General features: G+C 36.1%; 1 protein-coding gene across 6 annotated transcripts in view; it reads right to left on the bottom strand.

The window, feature by feature from the left end:
* Positions 1 to 13,447, bottom strand: part of DCAF6 (DDB1 and CUL4 associated factor 6) — an 88,841-nt gene that overhangs the window by 26,121 nt on the left and 49,273 nt on the right. For 4 of the 6 annotated variants that reach the window (XM_075103223.1, XM_075103201.1, XM_075103208.1 and 1 more), the window contains 2 exons: positions 8,450 to 8,509; positions 1,829 to 1,934 (listed from right to left, as the gene is read on the bottom strand). In XM_075103223.1, coding sequence (XP_074959324.1) covers positions 1,829 to 1,934; positions 8,450 to 8,509 — 166 coding nt within the window. The remainder of the gene's footprint in view (positions 1 to 1,828; positions 1,935 to 8,449; positions 8,510 to 13,447) is intronic. The other 2 variants (XM_075103239.1, XM_075103230.1) reach the window with 1 other exon arrangement.

The raw sequence follows: 13,447 nt of genomic DNA, 5'->3' as shown, positions 1-13,447 counted from the left end.
CCACTACAAAAGCTCCATTAAGTTAGCTTACTACCACGTTCAGTTTCTTTACTGATCCATCTGTCCCACCTTGAACAGAAGCTCAATGTGTGGCAAACCATCAAATACTTTCTGGAAATCCAGACAGTTTCTCTCTATTACACCATGTATGTTTCTAGAACCCATTATTCTGTCAAATAAAAGTTACTGAATCATGCACATTCTAGTTCCCATAATTCTGCTGTATTTCTCACATACTGCTTGTTTTAATATGCTTTTCTATCAGAACTATCTTAAAGCCTTGAATATTGCTACCATTAGCCTTAAAAGATCATGATGTTTAGTCCTTCGTTCTCCTTCGGTATTACATTTGATGTTTGTCATTCACATGGTGCTAACCCTTGGCCCAAGAGATTTGTTAAATACTTGCCATTACACAGAATATATATGTAAAATTAAATTTTAGTAGTTTTCGCTTAGTCTTTGCTTCCCCAATTACAGATTTTTGTAATAAGCAATTTTCATGCCCCTCACTTCCATTTCCTGTACACTCTACTTTTTCTTAACATTGTTTTTCAGGTAGTTGTCCATTCAAATTTTCCATCTTCAGAATCACTTACAGCATTAACTGTTTGAAGTGTAAAATGCATGTTTCAAATTTTGTTTTAAAATAAACACAGAAACAAAGTGTTAATATTGTTAAATAAAATTTGATTTCTGTGATACAGTTGTAGTAATATTTTATTATTACATTAGAAAAACCCCACTAGAATAAATGGACAAAACATTTGCTAATGCTCTGTTCCTCTTGTGAACTTTAATATTTTATGATAGGCACAGATGTCTACAAAACTAAATGCAGAATTAGTTAAAAGCCATACAGCAAAACTGAATCATTCTAAGCTTGATGGATTTGGACTTTAGATAGAAATACAGTCTGATAGATTGGTTGAATATAACTGTCACAGTATTTCAGATTCACATGAGCAAAGTCTTCACTCTTCTGAAAACACAGATCACTCTTTCAAGTTTCCAAACTGTTATGGGGAAGGTGTATGTTTTATGTCTAAAGCCACAGCACTTGAGTAGCTAAATGTGGTGAGGTTTTCTTTTCCCCAGTAACAAATGTCAGCAAGCATTTCTACTTACTGTCTTCTACAATAATTTTGAAAATATAAGCTAAGGAATAGAAGAGGAGATAAAATAAGGATTGTGGTTGTTCTGGGAGATCCTGAGAAACTCTAATGATAGACTTTGATATGAAATGAAGTAAGTCAGGCCAGTTAGACCGTACACGTTTATTATCTGAAAAGGGTACCATCACTGTAACATCTAAACAGTCCACAAAGTTGGTACCTTAACCACATACATTTATCACCACTCCTCTGACACAGAAATACTAACTTCACTGTTTTACAACTCAGGAACTGTGCCACAGAAAGACTGATTTGCAGAATACCATATAAAAAGCCTGGTAGAGCAGAGAACTAAAGCTCAGATGCTAGCCCCTGGACCACCACTCCATCACTGTACTACCCTGCTTTAGTGAGACAGTGAACACTGATATTATGCTAGGGTTTGCTGAAGATAGCATGTTTCAAATTACGTTAGCATCAAAAAGACTCTCAATAACTATCACAAAAAACCCCATGCATAAATTGCCTGTTAAAGTATGACTGTCTTTTACATTCTGAACTTATTAAGGACTACAGCCATTTCAAATTGTCTATATACACCTAAAAATAGACATATACAATACAGAAAAAATACTTTATCTGTATCTGTGCTAGACAAGTGTTAGTGATAGGTGCTGATCAATCACCAGTCAAAACCAAAATGAATTTCTTACCACTCATCAGTGAAGTCCAGTTTTATCGTACTTGTAGTCGTTCCTTCTGTACTGTAGTGCAAACTTAAAACTGGTTCACTTGTTCCTGTTCGTGGCTTATCACTCTCTGTAAATATGGGGTTGATAAAGTTTGGATGGGCATCAGTAACATACATAAAGCTCTTATAACTCTGAGGATTCATTTAGTTATCCTAACAAAGGCCAAATGTGGTAGTAACATGTACAATGTCTATTTAAGATCTTACAGACCAAGCAAAAAGTTAAGAAGTTTCAGAGTAAGCACACCAAATTTGCAATGCTTTAAAAATGGCCTAAAATTATTTGTAATAGCAAACAAAAAAGATGCTGTCCTTCAACATGCAGGTACATAAAATTGCAGCTAGGTATGTGTACACACAACATTACCCTTTATAAGCAGATCCCCTTTCTATCAAGTACATGAATCTTAAGAATATAAAATGTTTTTGGAAGTGGTGTTCAGTCTTTTTTGCCTCAGCAAATACACATTAGAAAAAGATTGAGATCTAGCCACAATCAGTGGTCTAGAAAAATCACTACCTCCTTCAATTTTTTTTTTCTGCTTAGAACCCAGTCAACTACTAATATCCTTACACCTGCTGTAAATTGTCAGCTAGTTGTCATAAAAACACTATAAATTCATGTTCTGAGAGCTTCAGGTTTAAAAAGCTTTCATACTATAACAACTGTAAGCAGAAGGGGAGTACTCGCAAAATGGAACTATTCACGATGTCCAAAAGCAACAGAAGTGAATCCCCATTGAAAACCACTACAAGTCTACCAAACATCTGCTGCATATATAGTTTTAAAAAATATTCAGTAGACTCCTTCAAAACAGAACTGTTCAATGACGTCCATCCACCCACCACCCTAGAGTAAAATTCATGCTCACAATCTATCTGTATGCCATTAATAGTGAAGTTGGCCTTGGGCAATACTAAAAAGTTAACGGAGAGTACCACCAGATTAAGCCTCACTACAGAGGTACCATTCTCTCAGAACTCAGATGGGAGAGTTTACTTAGTGTTAGGCACCACTCAAATGACTGCTAAGTAGCCTATGTAGTCTTGCTTTTCATGAATGCTGAGCTTTTTCATCTCGGGAATGTTTGGACAAAACAATGCTGTATATTCTTTGGGTTACAGAGTACAGAAATTTGACTATAAGTATACTTGCAGTATTGGCAGCAGGCCGACACTTATAATAAAGTAAAAACTTCAGATCATCTTTGATTAAACGTCAATTAAAATCTAATGTATGATTCAAGCACAAACCTAAAAATTCCCCCACTAAAAAGGCTATCATTAAAACACTAATGGCTACATTACTGCCACACAATATTTACTTTTCAAAATACAATTAAGTTATAGGAACTATGAAATAGCACATAAGAATTTAATCTAACAATCGATGTCCATATTTTTAAACTGCTGACAGGCAGATGCCCACTCACAGGATCAGAGCAGCGATCAGCTGCTCCAAAGAACTTTAAATATGTTTTTCTACACATTCTGAAGCTAAAAACCCAAAACAAAACACAAAAACCCTTTAAGAAAAATGGAAGTACTTTTATGTGAAAGAGAATTAACCAGTTACAACCATGATCCTAATCATACATAAGACCTGGGCCTCATTCTATGCAAAGAAAAGCTCATAGCCTCTCTAAAAGGAAGGTTCCAGTTACACTCTTGTTAGAGCAGAGGAAAGATAAAACTGATTAAAAGCAAGGTTTTCAGTCCCTGGAATAAACTAGGAAGAAACAAATGTAAGAAAGTACTTTATAGTGGCATATATAGATATTTTGAACAAAAGTTATATGTTCTTTCTTAACTAAACAGGTGCTTTACTTTTTGCCAACCTATCAGCAAGCTTCTCTTAGGTTAAAAATCTATTCAAACTTTGAGCATCCCTTCCTAAGCAAGTACAAATACCAATCATTCCAACATACTGCACAAGTCATCAGGAGTTGGACACTGAAAGAGTTAAAGAAAAAATAATTACATAGTTGGAGAATTCGTTACCTACTTTGTAATAGGTACAGACAAGACACATCTTTGAACAGGTAACAACAGGCAACTTACTGCCTTGAATAGTCCAAGACCAAACAATGACTATACTGCAACTTGATACTGCTCTGCAACGTTTGCTTCAGCACAAAACTAGTTAATATTACTGACCAAAGTAACCAAGCATCGCTATCCTAAAGTGAAACTAATTGAATATTAGGCTTGTGTTATAAAGCGCCAATCATATTATCATAACGGTGCTTTCCTGTCTTAAAATCTCAACATCAAAAAATTTAATGAAGATGTGTAGAGACTGTCCTCTGACAACATTTACTGTGGAAGCAATACCTACATTTATTCACACTAAAAAAGTTGGAAGAATTGCTGTAGGCTTATCCAAAGAGGGCACTGATTTACTGAGAAATCATTTCTACAGATTTCTGGAGACAGATAGCTGTTAAACCACATTGTTTAATAGCTTTTTCTTAAATCTACAATAACATGAGCTACAATTTGGATTGGGTCAGTTTCTTCTTTAAACTAGCTTTAGGGCATGAAATCAACACTAATAAGAACAAGAAACTTTCTAAAAGACAGATGAGACAAGAATCCGATAATAAACTGCACAGAATTAGTTGTGTAGCTCACTATTTTATATTAAACTTACACTGCTAATGAAAGCTGAATGGGAGTCTGTGAAGAAAGCTAATAAGCTTTGCCTAGTACATAATTGAACGTTCTTTTGGAGAAGCCATATAAAATCCAGAAATTGTGAACTCTTTGTTTTCAAGAAGAACAATATGATTGCCAAAGACTGACTAGATCAGAATGAAGCACTGTTCTCTCTCACTACTAAGTTCATTCCATCAGGCCAGATCTACTTCACATTGGTAAACAAAAAAAAAATTGAAGGGAAGAAGAGGAAAAGTTGTGCAGCTTCTGGGATTTAGGGAATAGCTATTGCCAAAACTATTAATCTGACTGCAAGCTCTAGTTGGGTAATAATTGCTCCAAGAGAAAGTTGTAGCTTGTCAACACCTTACTAAACTCTATTCCAAATTCCTCAAAAATACCTTGAAACTCTACTTAGATTTTACAGCCAAACACATTATAAAGATACTATCAACAACTTAGTCTTCTTTCATAAGCAACCCTGTCCTACAACAGACACTGCATGAAATGGTCCATCCTCCAGGTGCCTACACGAGGAAGGTACTTTTAAACTACCACCCTTAAAATTGAAGACAAAATTTCATTCAGAACCTTAGTTTTTAAAAAACCAAACCCCACAACTGAAAGCAATGACCCTCATACATCCTTTCCCCTTAGAAAATGAACCTGTGCAAGTGTAACTTCACAAAGATTGGGGCTCTTAACTATGAAGTGGTAAGCGCATAGAGACAGGTTTACAGATTGCACTACCTAGTTAAACTAACATTTTGAGGAACTTCCAGCTAGTTTCCCACATCTCAAATGCTGCCCTATTCACTAGCCTGTTGGCCACCCCACAAGAAGAGGACAGATGACTTTTCATGAAAAGCTTCCAAAATAATTCCTATCCAGCACTAATCATGATCGCCTCATAAGAAAATCAGCTTTGTACATTCTGAAGATAGGGTGATATCCTGTGCGAAAACCAAAGAGAGTTACTTCTGAAGGGAGAAAAACTGATCCAAAGAGGAGAAAATGAGTGGTGTGTTTCAGCAAATAGGAATTCTGTGGGAAGGTTAACACATGAAAATTCACCAGAAACAGCTGAACTCTGAGAGAAGGGTGGAATACTGACTCAACAATATTACACTGATACTAGTCAGTATAAGGCAAAATGATGTCTAAGGGAAGACTGAAAAGCAAATAATTCTTTGGACCAGCCTAATCTACAGCCCAAGGCATGCAATTTTTTTTGCCTAGATGGTTCCTATGCTAATTAGATGAAGTACTGCGCTTCACCGAAGGAGGCAGTACAGACCACACTGTGCCTTAAAACAAAGGCCAAAATTCTTGAGCTTGTACCTGCAGAAGTCACTATAGATCTGGAAAGCTCTTATATGCATACCAACGCTCAACCAGTTCATCTGACTGGGAGGCAGAGCTAATTAGCTGGGACACAACACATGCCAGTACAGTTTCAAGGACTTACAGTACTGTTATGGGGAACTAACTCTGCCACAGCTGACATGCCAGCATGTTCTGAGCCAGCTCAAGGATCTATAATGTGGCACTGAACAATCAGGTACAGACATCACTATAAGGGGTTACTAAACCCTCTCACTAACTTGCAAATATCTAGAAATACCAGTAATCAGTATAGCTTCTGTGTATGTCGGAAGCAGCATTAAGATCATATGGGACGCATACACACATTTACACTTCAAAGTTACCAAGCGAGCTCTCTGGCTTCACGTTCCCTCTTTAATCATACCAATTCAAGACGTATCTGACAGTCGTAATATTGCCTTTACACTGCAACAAATCTAACAACCACCCTCCAATTCTTACAGTCACAGAAAAAAAAAATTTAAAAAATCCAGTGTAGATCACTGTAATTGATTTGAAACCATTTCATACAGATGGGAATGACTTTTAGCTTCTGCTGGACTGTCAGAATAATGGCATTATAAATGTGTATGTTTCTAATAGGTGTCAAAAGATCTTTAAACCCGGAAACATTCTTAAAACATAAATGCCAAGAAAATAGACTCATCCAACAGAAGACAAATGATTCAGTACCAAATTAAGAAAAGACAGGGATAAAGAAAAAGTTTTTCTTATAAAAAGAACTGGTATGACTTCCTTCATTAGCTACTTAGACTTTTGAGATTTCTGTTCAAATATGAACTGAAACTAATGCAGCTTAACTTCAAAAACCCAACTGAATCTCAGCAAATTATTCTTTTTTGTTATCATTTGAACAACAGGTTACCTAATAAATTATATCCTTTTCCAAATCCATAGTTTTCCAAACCAGAAGTAACATTCTGGGTCTCTTCAGGTGATCCTTACCATCACAGCAGAAAAACATTGCCTTAAATCAATCAGAGGTCTACCAATAAAGCCTGGATAAACTAGTGTATTTCGGGGTTTTTTTTGCTATTAAAAAACCTGAAGTGTTTTTATGAGAAGAAACCTCTTCACATTAGCTCAAGTAATTTCTTAATGCAGGTAAAAAATATTAGAAAAAACACCCAAGAGTCTATTACAATTACCGGTCTATAACAGCTATGCAATTGACAATAGTAATACACAAACTAGTTTTTAAGGCAACTGATCCTGCTTAAAGAGGAATCTGATGCAGATTTCTGGGACCAAAGCTTCTGGTTTTGTCTTTGTTGTCAGATGGGCTTAATTCACAACTTCATGGAACAATTTATCAGTTTTCCAAAACTTTTGCAGTTGTAAGAACTTTAGGAAACTATAATATAGACTTTCTATGTTAATTCTAGTCATCAAATAATGCTTTATTCTGAGTTCATAACAGAGAGCATAACTTGGCCACTAATTATAAGCAAGTTTTCCAGCTGAACCTGACTATTGGAGTGACGTAGACCACTGAACCATGAATAATTAGCAAATTTACGCATTGAGGTTTAAGGCTATTTCATCACAAAATGTAATTCCACAAAATTAACTTATTTTCAAATATAAAACACTACTTGATTTTTTTCCCAATGTTCTGGCATCCTAAAATAAACCATAATCTCAACTGTTGCCAAAAAGACTATTATTCAGACATGGGATTTCAAAATGGCATTCTAGTTTGCAATGTGAAACAAGATGAAACAGCCAGCTCTTTTGTGGGATTTGAGCTACTAAATCTCTACAGAGGCTTTGACATGGAAGCAAGCATAATGCAGAGTGTATGGAAATCTATTTTTAAATTACCATCTAACACTCATTAATTATTCAGGTATTCACTACAGATGACATTGGTTCAACTGGAATATGGTCACCTATGGTCCACTTCACTGCTCACAATTTGAAGACTGATGAATAATAGGCATAAAGAGAAAGCTCACCAGCATTCCTTCTACCACCAGCCCATAGGGCATGTACAGAGAAACGCTAGTACTTGTTTAGCAGAAGGGGTGTAGGACAAGGGGTAACAGAGTTGAGATGCACCTAAGTGCAATAGGTGCTCTTGAGTTACTCAAACTGCACAAGTGTAACAAAGCTGCACATCTCTCCTGCATAAGATAAATTAATTTGGCATTATATGAGTAAAAGTTACTTCAGTCTTGATAGTTGCACTTTGATCCAAGAAGAACCATTCAGAAAAAAGACTGTTTAAAGAATTAATTTTACTTTGCATTTAAAAAAATATTCTAAACATCTGTAGAGTACATAAGACACTTACTGTACCTACATTGAACGCATTAAGAATTGACCATAGGATGGCTTTTGAAAACAACAATTAACCTTACTCTTACTTGTATCAAGAATTAAATAATTAATGAGTTTCCAGCAGATCTGCTTACAGAATTCTACTTTATATAGATGAACAGCATTTTTAGACTGTTTATCATCATGAAAGGCAATTTTAAAAGGAAGCATTGCAATCAGCTATGGCTGGGTATAGTGCATTTCCTGTCACACGCACCCTGTTGCTCATCAAGTGACATGGATCCAAGCTGTTTGTTAACCACAGAAGAAGGAGAATCTGAAACAAAAACGAGATTTCAACTTAAAACATAAGCAGCAGAGAACTGCACAGCAATGTCACGATCATATGTTAGTTTAAAATAAAAAATAAAAAGCAGCAACATAAGGAAGCTTTGGGTTTGTTTTATGGGCAGCCAGCCATATTGCATTTTCTAGGCATGACAGAAGCAAAGCCACTTGTTTCAATCATTATGTATTTCTTTAGGTAGTCATTGAAGAGCCTGAAGATTGCTCACATGTCAATATTAAAAATGCCTGTCCGTTACCAAATATTTTACTACGCACTTCAAACTTCTAACATTTCAGGACGAAACACTGAAGAGTCGTGACTCCTAAAGCCTTTGCTCCAACTACCAAATGACACTAGTATTTCAAACCACGTACTAAATGTAAATTTCAGAATATTTATACTTCAATATAAAACACTCAATGGCATACCAGCATCTTCAATATTTATACCTATGAGCATAAAACGTAAAAAATGAAACTGTTTATAGATATAACAGCATATAAACTGTTTTTAAAACATTAAAGTACCAAAATACATCCCACATATGACAGTTCAATAGTTCCTAGATGCTATACCTCTGTGGCATCTGATGACTAAGAATATGCCTTCATAAGTTTATCACAGCACCACACCAGTCAGTCTTATAACAATCCTCATCTAATCACAGGAAAAAAATCCCAAAACAAAAACAAACCCAAACAAAAAAGCCCCACAACCAAAAACCTCAGCGGTTAAGGGTGTTTTTTTTCACTAGACACTACCGGTTAATAACTATCACCAGCACTGCATTCATTGTGCAGACAAATGACAGATTCAATGTTCAGTATCTTCTGTGAGTCTATTTTCCTTGTCACCCCTGAAGATCAGAACTTACTTCTGTGTTATCTTAAGATGAGCTGATGTACATTAGCCAGTGCAGTATTGCAAAGATATGGCTAGGCTACCATATCGTGGTTCCAGCTGTTAAACTGTTATAAACAAATTCATGCTAGGCTAAAAGGATTGATATTAAATCCTGTATTATAAACTGAGTCATAGTCTGCCAACAGCACAGCATGCTAAAGGAATTTTAACATAGATTTAAATCCTATAGAAGGAAAACAATTAAATAATATACTCTCTCCTACAGGAAGCTTACTTCCAGGTTCAGGCCAGAATCACCAGCATGACCTATTTTGTACTACAACCATAAAACCTGCTAAATTGACAAAGCTGATTTAAATATATCTCCTCAAATGATACTTCATTCCCAGCTGTTGGTGCAAGAATCACAGTCTGTTCCTTCGTTACACTAATACCTAGCATAGGGAAGGGGAGAAGGAGCGAAGAACAGAGACCGGGAGAGTCTGAGGCAAGCTCAGTGTGTTTTGGAGGCTGGCTTCTTTCAGTAACTGGGATTATACATTATATTTCCATAACTGGGGAACATAAAATTGGTCCTGTTTTGTTTTCACCTTTGTTCAGCCATACCCATGCCTTGTACCAAACACATCTGAGCCAGACCACAGAATTTGTCATCTAGATTTAGGCAGAAGGTAGCTTCTAAGTATGAGACTTGTAACATATTCCACTTTCTAAAACTGAAGTGTGCTTCACATACAATTTCTAATTTAGATGAGAAGTATTTACAGCAGTTTTTTTCAATGGAGTAGTAATCCATTTTTCAGAATGTAAATCAGAGCAAAAAGCTGGTGTGAAGATGCGCCATGTCATAAGATGGTCTACTTGCATTCCAGATGACTCAGCACAGGAATCGGTATGCCTCTCCTCTCAAGGGCAAGCTGGCTTTCATCACCGACTCACAGTTATGAAGCCCGTGATTGGGATTAACTTGTATCAGGAGTGCTAAAGGGAGGGGAAGTCTTACACAGCAAGTGGAGAAGCCTAATGACAGAAGACAGTGATTCTCAGTCATGCTCTTGCACTCCAATTCTTCTATAAGTTTGTATGTCCTTTTTTAAAAGGTGTATCATGCTGCCAAACACTTTACTTGGCTGGAAAAACCTAATCTCATCAGCTCTTTAATTCAGACCAAGATGAACAGAAGAAATATGAATGAACTAACATATTTTAAACATAAGAAATTGCATTTACTGCCTTTATCAGCACTTCTCAATTTTATTAAGACCTCGCATTATACAGCAGTAAGTAAAAAGTAGGTATGTTTTACCATGTGCACCATTCACAGTAAGTGAAAATGAAAAATTTTCTAGGTAGTAGTCCATGCCAATGTAGGCTTAAACCTGCCACATTTCACTATTATTTTGACCTCTTCTTACAACTTTATGAATGCATTTCACTTGTAATATGAGATTTTAAAGAGCATATAGAAAGCATCCTAAATATTCCAATTAACGTGGTTAAGAAAAGAGCTCAGTTTGTAGCAATTTTAAACTCACTTTTTTTTTTTTCTTTTTTCAAGTCCCCTGAAGCCACAGATCACCAGCACCCCTCGAAGTGGCACTGCAGTCTGGAACCCCACACCTCAGGCAGGGAAATAAACATGACCCTGAAACCAGCCTAGAGAAGTTCAGGTAAATGCCTCTTTTTTTAATATATGGCTTTGTTTTGTAAAATTCTGAATGAGTACTTTCATCATTTCTGATAAAGCTTTTGAAAAAAGTATTACCAAAACTGTGCCATATAGTTAAAAAAACAAACAAAAATCCAAACTCTTACCTGAGCCTTCACAGGCTGGGTCTACATCCCAATGCAGTTCACCACTGGTTGTAATGTCACCAGTACATTCTAAACTGGAACACCACTTAAAGAGTGAACTGGAGATTCATAAATTTGGGGAACCTCAAATAGAAAATAGAAGATAATTTTAAAATCAGTTATATGCTGAAGGATCTTCCTACAGTTTGGGCAATCAGCAACTGACTTCATCAAAATATTAGCATGCCACCTCTGTTGTTTTGGTTAAAAGAAAAACCTTCCTCCTTGTAACACTATAACAGCAGCTCCAGTGTGTGTGTCAGGTGTGAGGCAGTGAGACCTGTTTTTAAAGTCCTAAACATGGTACACATACTGGACCTTAATCTAAGAAATTATTACTTGTTTTAATAATTAGGAATAATTGCTTTGCACTGTGAATAAGCTCTCAGTTATATATATTTTGGACTTCAAATGGACACATTTCTACATCTGGTTGTTTACAAAGAATGCAAAGAATCTAGTAATAACAACTGCAGTCATCCCCTTGTTTTTTGCAGAAAGCTTTAACACAGAAATGACGGTCCAATTTGTTCCCCTTTAAAGACAGTGACCATACAGACTTTCGAAACAACCAAAGTTTAAAAACCCAAAAGAATCAAGTCATTGTGCATCACAGGTTCTGCAATATGTCAGCATGCACATGTATATATCTTTATACTACAATAAATGCAGTCTAAATCAAATTAATTTTTCCTCAAAAAAGAAAGGTTCGCTTTACTTCATCTTTTTATGGGTAATTTTTATGGGTAAAATTACGCACACTGACTGCTACAGGAACCCCTGATATACACTGATCTACAATACCGATTTATTTTTAGTTTTTCACTTCAAGATGAGCTGGTTCATGTTTCTGTAACTTCTCAAATTGCATTCTATTCCCTTAAAGTTCTGAAAAAGAGGAGTGATGTAGGTAATGGCAATGCATACGTGGCATATCAGCATTGGGCAGGGCAGCAATAACAACAGTTTAAAAAGGTTTACTTCCATATAGCATGTATACACTGTTGTTTAAATACTGCACAGGATCTAACATTATGAAATGCCAGAAAAGTATAAGTCAAAATTAGACTTTGTATATAATAAAAAAACCCCAAACCAACAAACAAAAAAACCCAATCCCCCCCTAAAACCAAACAGCCCCACCAAAAACACCAACTAACTTACCATAGTCCCCTAATTAAATAAAGTGGCTATCAAAAAAATCTGAATCTGTTCAACACCTAAGCAAAGGCTTGAAGACAAAATAGACGTGATACACACAGAGCATATACTGTTTCTAAAACTTTGCCAAATTTACACGATACTTATGAGAGGTACCCACTAAAACAAAGTCTCTGTCATCTGAGGATGAAGTATCTTTTTCCTCAATGTCAAACCAGCCCACTGTGAATCACTGCTCAGTTAACTCACTTTCACATTCAACAATATAAACTTTTGACCATATTTTTCTAAACTGTGAGGTTAACTATTACAGATGCAGCTTACAAATCCTCATGTAACTATTACAAGTCCTTAGACTAGGAGACAGAATAACTACTATAAAGTCTAATTTTCCATTAAACCTGTAAAAGCTTTCAGCTCTTGACAATTTCTACTGGTAATTTCTTACACGTCTGGAGTGTGTCATTCTACAGCCTTTGTTTACAGCTGTAATGAGCTTCTGTGATTGCAAAGATAAGGATTAAGAATGAAATACAGGTCAGAAGAAATGGCCTTAGTCTCACAGTGAATTCCCCCCAAAATTGCAAGTGTAAATTATACAAGTTTTGCCTGAGTACGGATTGAGAACTTGCAGCCCTGGGCTAGAGGCTGCAATGCTGTTTCACATAGTGGCAGACACATGTTGATGTGTACATTTTTGTTTGAAAATTTACTACTAGTATGTGCCTGAAAACTGAGCACCTGCCTCAGGACAGACAATCAAAGACAACCTTGCGGGGGGGGACTATATTTCTGAAATGTCAGCTTACCAGAGTTAGAAAACAATTGTCTCTATGGAGAAGCAAGAGACCAAAAATCTGCAGCTCTGGTTTTCCAAAGGAACAAATTGCAGATACATATCTTCCAAAAATAAGTCTTGGGCGGTCAGAAAAAGGGAATAAACCAAAGTAAATTGCATAAAAAGAAATGAGCAAATACAGAGCATATTTCCATGTTCAGAGTGCAGAAGTCTTAAAAAGTAAATAGACAGTGCAAAAGCAATCTGGA

The sequence above is a fragment of the Phalacrocorax aristotelis genome, chromosome 1 (assembly GCF_949628215.1).
Source record: "Phalacrocorax aristotelis chromosome 1, bGulAri2.1, whole genome shotgun sequence".
In the NCBI taxonomy this organism is placed as follows: domain Eukaryota; kingdom Metazoa; phylum Chordata; class Aves; order Suliformes; family Phalacrocoracidae; genus Phalacrocorax; species Phalacrocorax aristotelis.
Note: the sequence above shows the minus strand (reverse complement) of the source record. Positions and strands in the feature narration are given on the sequence as shown.